The sequence below is a fragment of the Jaculus jaculus genome, chromosome 9 (assembly GCF_020740685.1).
Source record: "Jaculus jaculus isolate mJacJac1 chromosome 9, mJacJac1.mat.Y.cur, whole genome shotgun sequence".
Lineage (NCBI taxonomy): Eukaryota > Metazoa > Chordata > Mammalia > Rodentia > Dipodidae > Jaculus > Jaculus jaculus.
The window spans coordinates 133,307,981-133,327,630 of NC_059110.1; the positions used below are offsets into that span (position 1 = coordinate 133,307,981).

Here is a 19,650-nt window from a genome sequence, read left to right on the forward strand (position 1 = left end):
TTACAATTTTAAAAGTATCTGTGCCAATTGAAAACAAAATGGAATAAGTAGTGATAGGGTAATATTACTTGAAAAAAAAAAAGGAGAGATTAATACTCCTAAGGCACTCAGTGGAAATGGCCCAATAGGTTATCTTGAATTGACCTAGAAGGAAGAGCTTGGTAATTAATTTGCTGAGACTTTTAAAGAACTGATGGACTGAAATTTGATCAAGATACACAGTATGGAAAGACTCTAAGTTAGCTCCGTGTGTGCGTGTGTGTGTGTGTGTGTGTGTGTGTGTGTGTGTGTGTGTGTATGTTTTGTTGGGTGATAGGTATACACCTTATTATGCATGTGTGTGCAGAGACCAAAAAAGAACCATCAGGTGCCCTCTTCTATCATTCACCTGTGTTTCTTGAGACTTAGTCTCTCTCTGAACCCAGAGCTGCTATTTTAGTCAGACTGAATGACCAGTGAGCCCTAGTGATTCACCTATTTCCATTCCTCACAGGTCTGGAGCCATAGGTGGTCGTAGCCACCCCCAGCTGTTTACATGGGATGATCTGGTGATCAAATTCAGGAAGAATTAGACCCACTTAGGCTCTTATGCTTATGTAACAAGTGCTCTTACCTGTGGAGCCATTGTTCCCAGCCTAAGGGGGCAGTTACTTAAAAGAGAGAAATGAAGTTAGAATCTTACTCCTTTGTAGTTGAACAGAGTTTATAACTAAAATGATTTGATTATAACTCATATCAGAGAAGTTTTAGTTCCCAAAGATTCTTGAAGGGCTTTTTTTATAAGGCAGTGAAATGGATCCATAGTCGGGAAAGTGCCAGAATAATCACATAATACCCTGTGGCAGCTCTCCCAGGGAAGTGACTACAAAACAAGATTACTGAGCATTCCAGTTCTTGGATTGAGAAATGGGATTGTTATAAATCATGGCATAAAAACCTTTTTCATGTAATTTTTACTTTATTTGATTTGGTATGTTATGTAATGCTAGCCAGTTAATGTTTAGGAGTAACAAAATAGTTTTAGTAGCTGTATATTTGCATTTATAATTGCAAGCCCAGTTCACTCACTTTGCTGTTCCAGCACTCAGAAGCATAAGGCCAGACTAGATATGAGATCCTGTCTTAATCTTGCCCCTGCCCCCAGTAGCAGATTTTCCTTTGAGAGACATTAGAAATATACTTATTGGAATATACTACATATAAAACAATGTTTTACTTTAATTTTGTGTGCATATACATTTAATTTAAAGCTTTTATGTGAATCTGGTATTAGTAATAGGACCATTAACAAGAAAGAGGTAGGCTGGCTTCCAAACATCCTGCAGTCCTGTCATTCTGAAATAGTAAGTCTAGTTCATGGAGAATTAGACCACTACAAATAGTCACACATGCAAATATATATTAATAGTTTTATTGTTTGCTTATTTTTATGACAGGGTCTCATGTAGCTTGGATTGGCTTTGCATTGCTATGTAGCTGAAAATAACTTGAACTTTTCATCCTATTTCCTCTGCCTCCCAAGTGCTGGGATTATAAGTGTATACCATCACTACTGATTTATGGGGTGCTGGGGATCAAACCTAGGGCATTGTGCATGCTAGGCAAGTATTCTACCAACTGAGCTATATCTCTAGCCTTGTTTTTTTTTTTTAAATTTTATATTTTTGGTTTTTTGAGGTAGGGTCTCACTCTAGCCCAGGCTGACCTGGAATTCACTATGGAGTCTCAGGGTGGCCTTGAACTCACGGTGATCCTCCTATCTCTGCCTCCCGAGTGCTGGGATTAAAGGTGTGCGCCACCACGCCCAGCGTGCTTTTGCTTTTTTAAGTTATTTATTTATGAGAGAGAGAGAAAGAGGAATGGGGGTTAGAGAGAGAGAGTGAATGAATGAGAAAGGGTGCACCAGGGTCTCTAGCCACTGCAAACTAACTCAAGATGCATGTGCCACCTTGTGTATCTGGTTTTATGTGAGTACTGGAAAATCAAACCTGGGTTCTTAGGTTTTTCAGGCAAGCACCTTAACCATTGAACCATCTCTTCAGCCCCCTAGTCCTGGTGTGTTTGTGTGTGTGTTTATTTTTTATTGACAACTTTCATAATTGTAAACAATATCCCATGGTAATTCCCTCCCTCCCCCTACTTTCCCCTTTGAAACTCCACTGTCCATCCTATCACCTCCCCCACTCAATCATTCTCTCTTATTTTGATGTCATGATCTTTTCTTCCTATTATGATGGCCTTGTGTAAGTAGTGTCAGGTATTGTAAGATCATACAATGTCTGGAGGAGCACGTTGTAAGGATTTCTATCTTTCCTTTGGCTCTTACATTCTTTCTCCCACCTCTTCCACAATGGACCTTGAACCTTGGAAGATGTAATAGAGATATTTCAATTCTGAGCACTCCTCTGTCACTTCTTCTCAGCACCATGGTGCCTTCTGAGTCATCCCAAGGTCACTGCCATCTGGAAAGAGAAGCTTCTCTAACCAAAAGTGAGAGTAGCACTAATATATGGGTATGAACATTAAGAGAAGTGTTTACTGGGCAGTTTGATGAGCATATTATATCCATTTAGCCAGACAGCAGCAGATATCACACCCCTAGGGCTCATGACTACCTCTTTTGTAGGTTTTCAGTATCAGGGATGTATTCCCTCCCATGGAGCAGGCCTCCAGTCCAATTAGAGAGCAGTTGGGGTCCCTCAAAATAGACATGCCACTATTGCACTCGTTGGCTCTTTTGGCCTGGCTGGCCAAATTTAAGGCTTGTGGTGTCCACTGTTAAGTGTCTCTACTGGTGATTTTTCTCTCTCCCATTGAACTGCATGCATAGTGGCTTTTTCCAGCTTTCTGTCAGCTGATCTACATAAAGGAGGTTTTCAGCTCAGCTCCAGCAGGATTTCTCAGTGACTTTGCAGGCCAAGTATGTGGAGTCTTTAGCAATAGGGTCTTGCCATCTAATCCTGCTGGTAAACCAAGGGTCTTGTCAATGGCCTGTGATGTTTTGGGGGTATCAGGAATCTCCCTGGCCAATAACTCACAGAAAGGTATCCCAGCCCTGGCTCTGAAAACTTTCTAGTAACAATCTATGGCTCCTGAGTGTTCCATTGTCCAAAAAAGTAAGTTTCCACATGACTTATTAATATCCTCTTAGATTTTGATTAGCTCTCCCTCCATCTTTCCTTTACTCAATCTCTTTCCCTGACCTCACTTAGGTCTTTTCATTCCCATTAGTCTGTTCTACTTGCATATATACAATACCATCCTATTAAGTCCCCCCACTTCCTTCCTATTCCCTTTATGTCTCCTTTCTAGCTTACTGGCCTCTGCTACTGAGTTTTATTCCTACTCACATAGGAGTCCAATCATTTGTAGCTAGGATCCACATATGAAAGAGAATATGATGTTTGGCTTTCTGGGCCTGGGTTTCCTCACTTAGTATAAATATTTCCAGATCCATCCATTTTCCTGTTTAAAAAAATTTTTTTTTGGTGTTTTGAGACAGAGTCTTACTCTGTATCTTAGGTCAGTCTGGAACTCAATATGTAGCCCAGGCTAGCCTTGAATTCAAGGCAATCCTGCTGCCTTAGCCTCTTGAGCACTGAGAATACAGTTGTGAACTACTGTGCCTGGCTAATGATATCTTTTGAAAATCGAGACAATATGCTAGAAAGCTCACTTGAAAAATAAGTTTTTAGAGCTGGGCATGGTGATGCACATCTCTAATCCCAGCATGTAGGAGGCTGAGGTAGGAGTGATATACTCCTGTGATTATAGTGTTGAGGAGGAAGAGGGAGGAACATCTTAAGTACAGTTTCCAACAAACAAAAAGATTGGCATGGTGGTCCATGGCTATAATCCCAGCATTTGGGAGGTAAAAGCAAAAGGATCAGGATTTCAAGACCAGCCTAGGCTTTATAGTTTGAGGCCAGCCTGCAATATATTAAACCCTTTCTTAGAAACAGCAAAATTTTTAGGTGTTCTTTTATACCACATTCTGGATATATAAGTAAATTGAATCTACCTCAGTGTTGTTATAATTAAAAGTATTGAAAAATGATCATGTTTCTGCTGTTTTAAGCATTTTAGGTATTTTTTTCTTCTGTTTTAAAACTAGTAGTTTTCCTAAAACATTTTTTACATAAACTGAGGTGGTCTATCATAGTAGTCCTTCCTTTAAATGAAACCATATAAAGAATAACTGCTGAAATTTTTAATTTTTGAAAATGATAGCTGAGTGTGGTTGCTTATGTCTATTATTCCAGCACTGGACAGGCAAAGACAGGGTTGCCATGAGTTCTAGGCCAATATGGGCAAATAGTTCAAAGCCAGCCTGGATATATGATGAGTTCCTTTCTCAAAAATACCTAAATCAAGCCGGCACTCGGGAGGCAGAAGTAGGAGGATCACCATGAGTTTGAGGCCACCCTGAGACACATAGTGAATTCCAGGTCAGCCTGGGCTAGAGTGAGACCCTACCTCGAAAAACAAAAAACAACAACAAAAAACCTAAATCACCACAAACTCAAAAAAAATTAAAATATTAATTTTTATTTATTTGTGTGTGTGAGGAGAGAATGGGTGCGCCAGGACCTTCAGCCGCTGCAAACGAACTCTATACACATATGCCACGTTGTGCATGTGACTTAATTGGATCCTGGGGAATCAGACCTGCATCTTTTGGCTTTGCAGGAAAATGTCTTAACTGTTAAGCCATATTTCCAGCCCTCAAAAATTTAAAAAGCAGAAATTTGACATCTTTTTGAGTTGAAGTCTGAGGTACCATATTTTGTGTAATGACATTAGTTTGAAAGAAGTTATTGTACCATCATGTTTGTCTGTACCTATTCTGTTTTTGGAGAAAGTTGCCAAAAACAGAATTAAGGATTACTAGAACAAAGAAGGATTTAGGGATATCATGTAACTTCTTCATAGTCAGTTTGGGATTATTTTAAAAACATTAAGTGTGTTAGGTGTTATAGTGCTAAGATAGTTGCTGGAGCCTTTTGTAGAGTCCTGTTTCCAACTGCTTAGTGAAAGCTTTATGCTACACTAGATGGTGACATGCTATTAAAACTCAAGGTTTGCCCTGTTGCCAGAACATGCTGTGTTTTCTTTCTTCCTTTTTTTTTTTCTTGCTTATTTTATTTATTTATTTGAGAGTGACAGAGAGAGAAAGAGGCAGAGAAAGAATTGATGCATCAGGGCCTCCAGCCACTGCACATGAACTCCAGATGCATGTACCCCCTTGTGCATCTGGCTTACATGGGTCCTGAGGAATTGATTCTCAAACCAGGGTCCTCAGGCTTCATAGGCAAACACTTAACCACTAAGCCATCTCTTTAGCCCTCTTTATTTCTTTTTTGTTTTTTCATTTTTTTTTAAATTTATTTGAGAGCAACAGACAGAGAAAGAGGCAGAGAGAGAGAGAGAGAATGGGTGCTTCAGGGCCTCCAGCCACTGCAAATGAACTCCAGACGCGTGTGTCGCCTTGTGCATCTGGCTATCGTAGGTCCTGGGGAATGGAGCCTGGAACCGGTGTCCTTAGGCTTCACAGGCAGGCACTTAATCACTAAGCCATCTCTCCAGCTTCCTTCTTTCTTTTTATTAAAGATGGTCAGATTATCAAAAATTAAGTGCAAATTAATGTTTCAAACTCCTTTTTACATGAACGTATGATTAATGTGCTATGCTTCTTTGTGTGTGTTATACATATGTTCATGTTTGTACGTGTTGTTGGTGTGTGTGCATGTGTGTGTGTGTGCGCGCATGCGTGTGTGCATGTATGTATGAAGACCAGAAGTTAATATCAGGCATCTTTATCTATTGATCTTCACTGTATTTATTGAGACAGGGTCTCTTACTTAAAACCTGGAGGTCGCTAATTTGGCTAGTCTAGCTAGCTAGCGTGACTTGGGGATCTCCTTTCTCCACCTCCTAGTGCTGAGATTACAGGCTGGCCCATGTGCTGGGAACTCAACTAGGGTTATCACACTTTGCAAAGCAAATACTTTGCCAATTGTACCATCTCTCCAGCCCCCTGTTATGTCTCTTGAACCCAATAATGAGTGACCTCACACTGTCCCATTATGATGGTAAAAAAGGAATTAGACTCTCATCCATGAATATGACAAAATATAGAAAACTTTGATTCTAATATTGCTTCTAGAAAAAAAAAATTCTATGGTGAAAGAAATTACAGATTTTAGTAGAAACCAAAGAATTTGTTCTAAACTCTTTGTTTGTGTTGACATGCTGGGGATTGAACCTAGAGCCTCATATATGTTAAGCTTTAGCACTGAGCAACATCTTTAGTCCAATCATTCTAAAGTATTAAAATAATCTAAGCCAGATGTTGTCTAAAGCTGGATGTTTTTTTTCATTATTACCTTGATTTTTATGAGACAAGTTCTCAATATGTATAGGCTGACCTTAAACTCCCTATATAGAGTAGGCTGACTTCAAACTTAGAGTAATCTTCTTGCCTCAGCCTCCTGAGTGCTGGGATTATAGGCATGCCACCACTCTTAATTTAAGATGGATATTTTAGTTTGACATAACTAGAAAGCCCTGTTACAGTCTTAATAATGTTTTTGTTGTTTAATAGTAAGTCTTCAGTCCAGAGACCGAATAGGCACAGGAGGACAAGTTGTGGACTGCAGTCGTTTGTTTGATAATGATTTACCAGATGGGTAAGCTAACATTCTCATGGCTAAAACCATCAGAGAAATGTCGATAAAATATTCTTTAGATGGTAAGAAATAAGTTGGTATTTATTATGAATGTTAGAAATTTGCCAAGATCAATTGCAAACTGTAGTTTTTCCTTTTGTTTGGAAAATTAGAAGGATCTTGTTTTAACAATAAATTTATAAAATGAATCTGTTAAATTTTAACTATTTTAACATTTGACAAGGAAGCAAATGCAATTTCTTTCCAAATGTAACTGTGCTGTAAAAGTTGAAGAAGAATATATATGAAGATAAAGATTTTTTGCTTAATTTAATTATCTAAAACAGGGTGTACAAGTACTGAATTTGAAACATTTCTCTGTTTTTAGAGGTAAGGGAAAGAAATTTAGGGTCAAAGTAATGATAACACTGAGTATGTATGTATCAAAAGCTGTTACTATCACTTTATGTACCTTATAACATTTAATTCTTACAACATCTCAGAAAACAGTATATAATATAGGACCCTGTGTTTTTTTTTTTCAGTTGGATAAGTTATGAAATTTATTTTACCTTTTAATAGCCAGAACATAACAATTTTCACTTTTTGGAAAAACATCTTACCAGAAAGACAAGAGTGCACTAATAAACAGAAATACATTTCTTGGTCCTACTGTGCTCTTCCTGCAAAGCCCAAAGACCCAGGTTCTATTCCCTAATACCTACATAGAACCAGATACACAAAGTGGCATGTGCATCTGAAGTTTGTTTGTGGTGGCTAAAGGCCCTGGTATGCCCATTTATATAACTTCTCTATCTCTCTCATTTTGCTTGTGACTAAATAATTTTTTTTTGTTTTTGTTTTTGTTTTTGTTTTTGTTTTTGTTTTTTGAGGTAGGGTCTCACTCTAGCACAGGCTGAGCTGGAATTCACTATGGAATCTCAGGGTGACCTCGAACTCACAGTGATCCTCCTACCTCTGCCTCCCGAGTGCTGGGATTAAAGGCATGCACCACCATGCCCAGCTTCTTAAATAAAAATTTTAACAAGTATTTATATTTTTTCTAGTAAAATTATGGGAGACTTTATTTTTAGGGTATTTGGATTCTGATTGTTTTTCTTCTACTTATTTGCTTGAAAACCTTGAGTAATTTTATGGCTAATGTATTTTTAAAAATATTTTATTTTTATTAATTTATTAGAGAGGGAGAGGTAGAGAATGGGCATGCCAGGGCCTCTAGCCACTGCAAAGGAGCTCCATACATGTGTACCACCATGTGCATCTGTTTTACATGGGCTCGGGGAAATTGAACCTGGGTCCTTAGGTTTCATAGGCAAGCACCTGAACCACTAAGCAATCTCTCCAGCTCATTAATGTATTTTTAATAGACATTTCCCACAAAATTATAAAGAAATCAAAATAAATTTGAATGTTATTAAAATTTAGAGTTTGAGCCTGGTATAGTGATGCACGCCTTTAATCCCAGCACTTGGGGGAAATAGAGGCAGGATCACCATGAGTTCTAGTCCAGCCTTGGACTACATTGTTGAGTTCCAGGTCAGTCTGGGCTACAGTGAGACTATACCTCAAAATGAACAAACAAAGAAATTCTAGAGCTTGGCTAATGGAAAATATTTATCATACCTCAGGATAAATATTTTAATTTTTTGTTTATTTTTATTTAAATATTTGAGAGTGACAGAAAGAGGCAGATAGAGAGAGAGAGAATGGGCGTGCCAGGGCCTCCAGCCACTGCAAAGAACTCCAGACACATGCGCCACCTTGTGCATCTGGTTTATTGGTCCTGGGAAATCGAGCCTTAAGCCAGGGTCCTTAGGCTTCACAGGCAAGCACTTAATCACTAAGCCATCTCTCCAGTCTTCAGGATAAATATTTTAGAATCTCAGAATTCCATATAATACATGGCGAAAGTCTAAAGTTAGTTGACAAAACAAACCTTATTTGTGACCTTGATCTTTCAGTTTAGCCTTTCAGATCGAAGCCAGAATAAATATTTCTGGTGTAGTGATTGCATTGAAATCATTCCAGGTCTCAGCTTCCTTCTTATGCCCATTAATACCTTATTTCTCAATCTTTTTATTCAAGCTGGGAAGAAAGGCGAACTGCCTCTGGAAGAATCCAGTATCTAAACCACATAACAAGAACGACTCAGTGGGAACGCCCAACACGGTAAAAACACACATCTTTCCTATAGTCTCTTTATGTTTCAGCATTACTGAATTTTTGCCATCTGTCTGTACTGCTATAAACCATTGGGTTTTGGAGCAGAATGTGTTATTTTTTAAATAATTGAATTTTAATTAGATTTTATTACAAGATAATATTTAAATATTCTTTAAAAAGTAGTCATTTATGGGCTGGGGAGATGGCTCAGTGTTAAGGCATTTGCCTGCAAAGCCAAAGCATCCTGGCTCAACGCTCTAGGACCCGCATAAACCAGATGCACAAGGGGACACATGCATCTGGAGTTCCTTTGCAGTGGCTGGAGGCCCTGGTGTGCCCATTCTGTCTCTGTCTCTCTCTCTCTCCCCCTCTCCCTCTGCCTCTTTCTCTCTCTCAAACAAACAAATAAATTTAAAAATAAATTCACAAAGACTGTTTTCACTGTTACTATAGCTTTTCTTTCCATTCAAAAAAAATTTTTTTTTATGTATTTTTATTTATTTGAGAGTAACAGAGAGACAAAAAGAGGCAGTTAGAGAGAGAGAGAGAATGGGCATGCCAGGGCATCCAGCTTCTGCAAACGAACTCCAGATGCATGCGCCCCTTTGAGCATCTGGCTAATGTGGGTCCTGGGGAATCAAGCCTTGAACCGGGGTCCTTAGGCTTCACAGGCAAGCGCTTAACCACTAAGCCATCTCTCTAGCCCTTTCTTTCCATTTTTTAAAATGCTGAATTTGAAATTAAATTTCTAGCATTACTAAACTACCAAGCAATTTACTTAACTTCTATCTTAGCATAAATGAATGTCACTTGTATAAGTGTTTAAATGAAACATATTACTTGTATAAGGGTTTAAATGAAGCCTATTTCACTCTAATTCATTAGTTGACAAAATTTAATTTCCACGTATGTATTACTATAGATGTTAAATTGAAGATGAGTCCTTGGGCCCACATGGTGGATCACATATATAATCTCATCGCTCAGGGCTTCGGAAGGAGAATTGATTGTTAGAGGAGTTTGATAGTGAATTCCAAGCCAGCCTGGACAATAGTGTGAGACCCTGTTTGAAAAAGTGAGAAGCAAATGAACTCTGGGACTGGAGATGTAACTCTTACCTAGCTTACGTGATATCCTGGGTTCATTCCCTGTTACTACCAAAAAAGAAAAAAAGAACATGAACTCTTTCTCCTCCTCAGCCTTTTTCTTTGTGGTGGTGGTGGGTATGGGTGTGTGTGGCGTGAGGTGTATGCACATGTCCTGACACCCCATGTGCACGCATACTGGTGCCTGAGTGGATGTCAGGTGTCCTCTTCTGTTGCTGCTGTGCTCTGTTTCCTTAAGGGAGTTTTCACCAAACTGGAGCTGCCAGTTTTGATCAGACTGGGGGACGAGTGAGCCCCAGTGATTCCCCTGTCACTGCTCTCTTCAGAGCTGGGGTTACAGGCATGTGTGGTTACACCTGGCTTTTCATATGTGTGCTGGGGATTGAACTCAAGTCCTCATGCATTGCATGGCAAGGCTTTTACCCACTGAGCCATCTCCTCAGCCTGAAAATGAATTCTTTTTTTTTTTTTTTAATTTGAGAGTGACAGACACAGAGAGAAAGACAGATAGAGGGAGAGAGAGAGAATGGGCGCGCCAGGGCTTCCAGCCTCTGCAAATGAACTCCAGACATGTGCGCCCCCTTGTGCATCTGGCTAACGTGGGACCTGGTGAACCGAGCCTCGAACCGGGGTCCTTAGGCTTCATAGGCAAGCGCTCAACTGCAAAGCCATCTCTCCAGCCCTGAAAATGAATTCTTGATTAATCTTGTGTTTTGGAAGACCTTTCATAGGCTAGAAACTCCTGGAAGAGACAAAATACACTCTTTATTTGTTCAACAAACATGTATCTAGCTACTTTCACATATATGTTAAGTACTTGGTGGTGGGAATATTTGTGTTAGGCAGTAGGCTAGGTAGACTTTTTCCATTTCTCTTTCTCTCTGGAATATTACTAACATAGTAATATTCAAGTGGAGGACTATGGACAAAAACATGGGTGCAAATAAATAAGAAAAATGGTCAGAGATAATCTCTGTGCTAAAGACTAATGATAATGCTGAAGATAATTGCTGTGCTAAGGCTGTGCAGGTGCTTCTTAACGACTGGTTATTTCCAAAAAAAGCACTATAAGTTGAAAATATTCTAAGTCAAAATATTTAATATGCTTAGTCTAAATACAGCTTAGCAATAGTGTATACTGTAAAGTAGCTGTCGCTTACTCATGATCATGAGGCTGACTGGGAGCTATAGGTTGCTGCCCAGCATTTCAAGAATCACTTGCTAGCCCAGGAAAAGACAATAATTTGAAATGGAGTTTCTGCTGATCTACAATGCCTAGCACTGCAGTAATATAATCTGCATAATTATAAAGGCAAGAAATTGTAAGTTCCACAGATCATGGAGGCTCACACCTGTAATCTCAGGACTTGGAAGGGAGGCAGAAGGATTGTCTCAAGTTTGAGGTTAGCCTGGGCTACTTAGTGATACCTGGTCCTAGAAACAAAAACAAAAAAAAGTTGGGGAGCATCTCTGTTGTCAAAATGATGGGATAACTTCTTTACATTAGAAGAAGGGTCTTTTATGTGGTAGTGTTCATAAATAAACAATAATGTTTTGAAAGACAATAACAACAACAAAAAACGAGCCTAGGGAGAGTGGGAAACATCAGTATTCCAGGTGGTAGGAGGTGAGATGATTTCAAAGAGCAGGAGGATTTCAGTGTGGCAGAACGTGGTGGGAGGGAGAATGTAGAAAACCAGGTCCACGAGGTAGGCAGTATCAAGGTCAAATTACGCTTTGTAAGCAGCCTGGGCAGCAGTGTCAGACCCTGTCCCAATAAATGAAAAGAAAAAAGAAAGAAATGAAATGAACCCTTGGACTTTGTGTTGATTTTATATCAAATACAATTTAAATTAATATAAATTTAAAGGCATAATTGACATGCTTATTACTTGAGTTTCTTTGGTCTATAGAGATTTCAGGCTTGCTTTTTACATAGTTCTTTTTTTTTTTATTTATTTTATTTTATTTTTTTTATTTTTCGAGGTAGGGTCTCTCTCTAGCCCAGGCTGACCTAGAATTCACTATGGAGTCTCAGGGTGGCCTAGAACTCACGGCAGTCCTCCTACCTCTGCCTCCCGAGTGCTAGGATTAAAGGCATGTGCCACCATGCCCGGCTTTTTTTTTTTTTTTTTTTTTTAAGAGGTAGGGTCTCACTCTAGCCCAGGCTGATCTGGACTTCACTATGTAGCTTCAGGGTGGCCTCGAACTCATGGTGTTCCTCCTACCTCTGCCTCCCAAGTATTGGGATTAAAGACGTGCGCCACCATGCCCGGCTGTACATAGTTCTTGAAGTCATGTTTTAGTCATTCTGTTTTTCTTATATGTAATTGTTACTTTAGTATATGTATGTATATGTGTGTGTGTATGTATGTATGTATATATATATACACACACACATACATGTATATATATTGTCTAGAAAATTCTACTTTTGATAACTTCTTTCCTTGTTATTTTCAATAGACCAGCTTCTGAATATTCAAGTCCTGGCAGACCTCTTAGCTGCTTTGTTGATGAGAACACCCCAATTTGTGGAACAAATGGTGCAACATGTGGACAGTCTTCAGATCCCAGACTAGCAGAAAGAAGAGTCAGGTCACAACGACATAGAAATTACATGAGCAGGACCCATTTACATACTCCTCCAGACCTGCCAGAAGGCTATGGTATGACAACTACCAGACCCCACTCTCCCCCAAAAAGACCAAAAACAAAAAATCCCTGTTGTTTATATATTTCAGCTTGCTTTTAAGATTGCTAGAACGTCAACATTTATTTTGGTTATTTTGTGTGTGTGTGTGTGTGTGTGTGTGTGTGTTTTGAGATGGTCTTAGGTAACCCAGGCAGGTCTTGAACTCCTGATCCTCCTGCTGTTCTCTCCAAGTGTTAGGATTTACAGGTATGTGCTTTAGAAAATTAGTGATTAGGGTGGGTTTAGGGATTTAGTTAGTGGTGAATGCTTGCTCAGCATGCTCAAGTCCCTAACACTGCATCAAAAAAAGCAACAAGTTATTAATCCAAGTTTAAGGATTCTGCATGAAAATAAAAATAAAAAATAAAAGCAAATGTAAATTCTCCCCAACTTTGCAAAGTCTTTGAAGTAGTTAGGAGACTACTTATTTCACCAATAGTTTTGAACTTGGGCTATTCTTTATAAGACCTCAGCGCTTGTCTTCATAATGAAATGTGTTACTCGTCACAGATACTGTGAGAAGCACATGGAATAAGACTGTTTTACTACTAGATATTATTAGCAAGGTTTAAGCTAGACCTTCAAAGTGATTTGAAAGGTTTATCATGGTATTTATTATATGTGCATTGTATATAATTATTTTAGTGATCAGATTATGATTTAGCCAGGCGTGGTGGTGCACGCCTTTAATCCCAGCACTCAAGGGAGAGGTAGGAGGATCACTATGAGTTCGAGGCCACCCTGAGACTACATAGTGAATTCCAGGTCAGCCTGGACTAGAGTGAAACCCTACCTTGAAAAAACCAACCAAACAAACAAACCAGGTTATGATAATTTAGCTATATCTGTTTGTATAAAGTGAATATCATCTCACATAATTTCCTAAAATTAAAGAATTTCTGTTGAAGATGATAGAAATCTTTTTCTACTTGGATACTTGGAACTGGAACTTTGTGAATTAATCATAGTTTGTGAATTCTTGCATATTATGAACTTGAGTGTCCACTCCACTTGCTTAAAGCCGACCAAGTTTCTTGCCCTTTTAGCACTAAAGATAAGATACTTTGGGTTGATGGTGACTTCTAATGAGCAACATTGAGAATTGCCTTTTCTAAGTTTGTGTATTTTCAGGGTAGGGTCTCAGTCTAGCCCAGGCTGACCTGGAATTCACTATGTAGTCTCAGGATTACCTTAAACTCAGCGATCCTCCTACCTCTGTCTCCTGTGTGCTGGGATTAAAGGCATATGCTACCAGAGGGCTACTACCCCTGGTCTGTATTTTATTTTTGCTTTAGAATATTTTTTAAATTATTCTATAAAATTGCATGATCTAATTCTGTTTTTAATATTTTAATTATATTTTAGAAAAAAATCTAGTAATTGCCTCATAAATTGGCTTACCAAGCATAGTGACTATAATGTGGGAAACAGAGTTGGCTTTGTCAGGTTATTCCAAATTTGCTGTTTATTTAGGCTCTGAATCTCTATTTTATGTTTTGTAAAATGAGGGGAATAATTATAACAACTATGTAGGTTTATTGTAAGAAATAAATGATACAATCTCCTGCGAGCTATATGGTAGAGTGACTGGCATAGGAATCAAGATTAGTGAAATTAGGGCTGCTGTTATTAGTGCTTACACTTTAGAACAAAAATATTTCTTACCATTTCTGTTGGAGATGATAAGGCAAGCCCTTTGGAGTAAGGGTGGATATACTTTTACAGTATTTGTGTGATGTAGACCATTTTTGTAAAACTAGGACATAAGAATAAAATAGATCCCGCGACTGAAATTATAATTGTTAGCAACAATGATTTTGTTGTTATTTGTTTTCCCCCTAGTGATGGGATTGAATTCAGGGCCTGTTATATGTTAGATAAGTGCTTTGTCAGTGAGCTGCATCCCTAGCCCCTACAGCTGTCCCCTAAAACTAATTTTAAACATTTTTATACTGATAGTTTTTTTAAGTTTAAAGTTTTGTCTGTTGACTTTGATTTATAAATAAACTCAGTTTATACTAATTTTAGATATAGTATTGAAATTTCTCGTTACATTTTGTTAAAACTGGTTTTGATGCTTAAGAAAACTCAACCTAAAAAGTAATACTGAAGAACCCTTTCACAGATTTTTCTCTTCACTCTGGTTTCTCTAGTTTCTTCACAAAGACTCATTTCACTTTTGCCATATTTCTCATTAGTGTGCACTGTTCCTTCCAATGTGAATGGTTTTTCATTCTTACCTGTTTATGATTATATAGTGTGCTTTAAAAAATTTTTTTTGTTTTCTTTTTAGAGTCTCATCTATATAGCCTATATTGGGTTGGAATTTGACATATATCCCAGGCTAACCTTGAACTTGAGACCCTACTGTTTTTGCTTCCTGAGTACTGGGACAACAGGTGTGCATCAACATGCCTGGAGCCCAAGTATACTTGAGAATGACCTCTGTCAGGAAAAGAGGAAATAAGTTTTGATATAAAATAAGCAAAAAGATTGGGGAGATGGCTCAGTGGTTAAAGGCACTTACTTAAAATTGGTATAATAGGGGTGGAGAGATGGCTCAGCAATTAAGGCACTTGCCTGCAATGTCTAATGACGTGAGTTCAATTCTCCAGTGCTTTGTAAACATGTAAAGCCAGATGCACAAGATGGTGCATATATCTGGAGTTTCTTTGCAGTGGCTAGAAGGCCTGTTATGTCTATTCATTCTCTCTCTCTCCCTCCTTGCAAATAAATAAATAAAATATGTATTTTTAAATTGACATATAGGACTGGAGAGATGGCTTAGCAGTTAAGGCGCTTGCTTGCATGTGAAGCCTAAAGACCCAGGTTTGATTCCCTGGTACTCACGTAAGCCAGATGCACAAGGTGATGCATGTGTCTGGAGTTTCTTTGCAGTGGCTAGAGACCCTAGTATGCCCATATTCTCTCTGTCTGTCTCTCTCTCTCAAAATACATTTTAAAAATAGACATATAACATGGTATATTTTTTATAATCATGGAAAATGCTAATAAAATTTTTTTAAAAAAATAGACATATAAAATTCATTAGCATTGGGTATGGTGGCTGGTACATGCCTTCAATCCCACCACTTGGGAGGCTGAGGTAGGATCAAGTTCAAGACCAGTCTGGGCTACAGAGTGAATTCCAGGTCAGCCTGGGCTAGAGTGAGACTCTTCTTCAAAAAATAAAATCATTAGCCTTCAAGCTCTTCAAATGTTTTCAAAAGCCTACATGGAATGTCCCCAAGGTGGCCAGCTTCTTCCTTTGAGTCTTCCGTTAGACTGGCCTATAATCCTCATCACCATTTATAAATTGATTCTAGGAGTCTGAACAAATCTGTGAGGTTTCCAAAGGAAGGGTAGGACTCCTTACAATATGCTCCTTCAGACACAAAATGGCCTGGATATCCATGACCTCACAGCACCTGACACTACCTATCATAATAGGAAAAGATGATGACATCAAAATAAAAAAGAGACTGGCCGGGCGTGGTGGTGCACACCTTTAATCCCAGCACTCGGGAAGCAGAGGTAGGAGGATTGCCATGAGTTCAAGGCCACCCTGAGATGACAGAGTTAATTCCAGGTCATCCTGGACCAGAGTGAGACCCTACCTCGAAAAAAAAAAAAGAGAGAGAGACTGGTTGAGAGGGGACAGAGGTATAATGGAAAGTGGAGTTGTAAAGGGGAAAGTGGCAAAGGGAGGGAATTACCATGGGTTACTGTCTACAATTATGAAAGTTGTCAATTAAAAAAGTTAAATTTAAAAAATCTATGAGGTTATTCTTGTAATAAAATGGACTAGCATTTGGGAGGTGTCCTCTGTTAGCGTATATCCTCGTGTAATTCTATTTGAGCATAAAAAACTGAATATGGCTGGGTGTGGTGGCACACGCCTTTAATCCCAGCACTTGGGAGGCAGAGGTAGGAGCATCGCTGCTTGATGCCACCCTGAGGCTACATAATTAATTCCAGGTCAGTCTGGACCAGAGTGAGACCTTACCTTGAAAACAAAAAACAAACAAAAAAAAAAGAAACAACAAAAAAAAAATCCAACCAACCAAACAAACAAACAGAAAAACCCTGAATATGTTTTTACTAGTTTTCTTTATTTTACAGAACAGAGGACAACACAACAGGGTCAAGTGTATTTCTTACATACACAGACTGGTGTGAGCACATGGCATGATCCAAGAGTGCCTAGGTAAGACATTTAAGTACTCTTCATACCACTAATATCCATTTTACCTGGGTTTTCTTTGATTTTTAAAATTAGGGGCTGGAGAGATGGCTTAGCAGTTAAGGTGTTTGACTGCAAAGCCTAAGGACCCAGGTTTGATTCCCCAAGACCCATGTAAGCCAGATGCACAAGGTGGCATATGTGTCTGGAGTTCATTTGCAGTGGCTGAAAGCTCTGGTGCGCCCATTCTCTCTCTCTCTTTCTCAAATAAATTAATTAATTAATTAAAAAAAATTAACTTCCAAAAATAGCTCACAAAGAAATTTGGCTCTTTTCTGATGATCTTTTCAGTTTGTATTTAGTAGAACATTCCAGATACTTCACTGTAGTCATATCCTAGTTCTCTGCCACTCTCCAGCTTCTTCTTTGTTTTTTCACCTCCCCTTAAAAAAGTGTGAGGCAGGGCTGGGGTCAGTGTTTAAAGGCACTTGCTTGCCAAACCTGCCTGCCTGGGTTGAGTTCCCCAATACCAGTGAAAAGCCAGACACAAAAAGTAGCATATATATCTGGCATTTGTTTGTACTGGCAAGAGGTCCTGGTATGCTGATACACAAATAAATAATTGTTTTTAATATGGAGCAAAGTATGAGTCTCTAGGAGTTTGAAAAGTAACCTTAGAAAAAACTTACAAAGCATACCTTTCAGGGCTGGAGAGATGGCTCAGCTGTTACAGGCACTTATTTACAAAGACAGATGGTCTAGGTTCAATTCCCCAGTACCCACAAAAAGTCAGATACACAAACTGGTTTGTGTACCTGGATTCATTTGCAGTGGTAGGGAGTCCTGCATGCCCATAATCATTTTCTCTTTGGCTGTCTCTTTCTCTGCCTGTCTCCCTTACTCAAATAAAAATACTTTAAAAAACATACTCTTTAGCCAGGTGTGGTAATGCACGCCTTTAATCCCAGCACTTGAGAGGCAGAGGTAGGAGGATCACTGTGAGTTTGAGGCCAGCCTAAGAATACATAGTGAATTCCAAGTCAGCCTGGGCTAGAGCAAGACCTTACCTTGGAAAACCAAAAATATAAAAATAAAAATAAAAAGAAACCTTTACATAAAGATAATAGAGTAGTAGTAGAGGGGCTGGATAGATGGCTCAGTGGTTAAAGTGCTTGCCTGCAAAGCCTGAGGACCCTGGTTCAATTTCCCAATACCCATGTAAAGCACAAGGTGGCACATGCATCTGGAGTTTGATTGCAGTGGCTAGAGGCCCTGGATGGCCCATTTTGTCACTCTGCCTATTTCTTTCTCTCTCAGAAATATAAATTAGGGGCAGGAGAGATGGCTTAGTGGTCAAGCACCTGCCTGTGAAGCCTAAGGACCCTGGTTCAAGGCTCGATTACCCAGGACCTACGTAAGCCAGATGCACACTGTGACACGTGCATCTGGAGTTCGTTTGCAGTGGCTGGAGGCCCTGGCATGCTCATTCTCTCTCTCTCTTTCTTTCTGCCTCTTTGTCTGTTTGTTGCTCTCAAATAAATAAATAAAAATAAACAAAAAAATTTTAATATATAAATTAAGCCTGGCGTGGTGGTGCATGCCTTTAATCCCAGCACTCGGAAGGCAGAGGTAGGAGGATTGCTGTGAGTTCAAGGCCACCTGAGAGTACAGAGCAAATTCAAGGTCAGCCTGGGCTAGAGTGAGACCCTACCTCAAAAAAACAAACAAAGAAAAAGTAGTAGAAAGCTGGGCATGGTGGTGTACACTTATAATCCCAGTACTTAGGAGGCTGAGGTAAGAGGATTGCTATGAGTTCATGGTTAGTCTGATGCTACAGAGTAAATTCCAAGTCAGCCTTAGCTAGAGTGAAACTCTACCTCAAAACACACACACACACGATGGGGAAAACAAAAATAAAAAAGGATAGGGGCTGGAGAGATGGCTTAGTGGTTAAGGTGCCTGCCTGTGAGGCCTAAGGACCCAGTTTGATTCCCTAGTACCCACATAAGCCAGATACACAAGGGGGGGGGGTTGCCTGTGTCTGGTGTTCATTTGTAGTGGCTGGAGGCCCTAGTGCAGCCATTCTGCCTGCCTGCCTCCCTCCCTCCCTCCCTCTCTCTCTTAAATAAATAAAATGCATATATATATATTTAAAAGGACAGTAAAAGACAGGCATTTTTGCACACAAGCTGTAATCTCAGCACTTGGGAAACTAAGATATAGGACTGGACATTTGAAGCCAGCCTGGGTAACATAGTGAAACCTCTCAGAAAGCCATCCCACAAAAAACAAGTGGAATGATACACAAATCAATTTAGCAATTATCTTTTGCTTTTTTGACCTGGGGTCCTGCTGATTTGCTTTTAAAAAATTTTTAATTTAACTTTTAATTTTTTTTTAGAGAATTGGCATGCTAGGGCCTCAGCCACTGCAGTTGAACTCTAGATGCTTGTACCACCTCTTGGGGCCTGTGTGACCTTACCTTTGCCTCACCTTCATGCATCTGGCTTATGTGGGATCTGGAGAGTCAAACATGGGTCCTTGGACTTTGTAGGCAAGCACCTTTACTGCTAAGCCATCCCTCTAGCCCTGTTTTGCTTTTGCTTAGGCTAGTTCTAAGTTATTTGCTTCAAGTGATTCTCCTACCTCAGCGTTAAGAATACCAACTCCATATAGCAATTTAACATAACTTTTGATAATTTAAGTATCAAATATTGAGCCTTTCAAACATTACTTATTTTGAATTAGTTTCTAATGAAAAGACACATAGTGCCAATTAGTCTAGCTGGGGCTTGAATTCCAAATAACTCTGTG

General features: G+C 39.2%; 1 protein-coding gene across 1 annotated transcript in view; it reads left to right on the top strand.

The window, feature by feature from the left end:
• Smurf2 (SMAD specific E3 ubiquitin protein ligase 2) overlaps window positions 1–19,650 on the top strand; it is a 124,621-nt gene that overhangs the window by 70,549 nt on the left and 34,422 nt on the right. Inside the window, exons 6-9 of the mRNA XM_004655119.3 lie at window positions 6,605–6,689; window positions 8,775–8,858; window positions 12,425–12,627; window positions 16,776–16,860. Coding sequence (XP_004655176.1) covers window positions 6,605–6,689; window positions 8,775–8,858; window positions 12,425–12,627; window positions 16,776–16,860 — 457 coding nt within the window. The remainder of the gene's footprint in view (window positions 1–6,604; window positions 6,690–8,774; window positions 8,859–12,424; window positions 12,628–16,775; window positions 16,861–19,650) is intronic.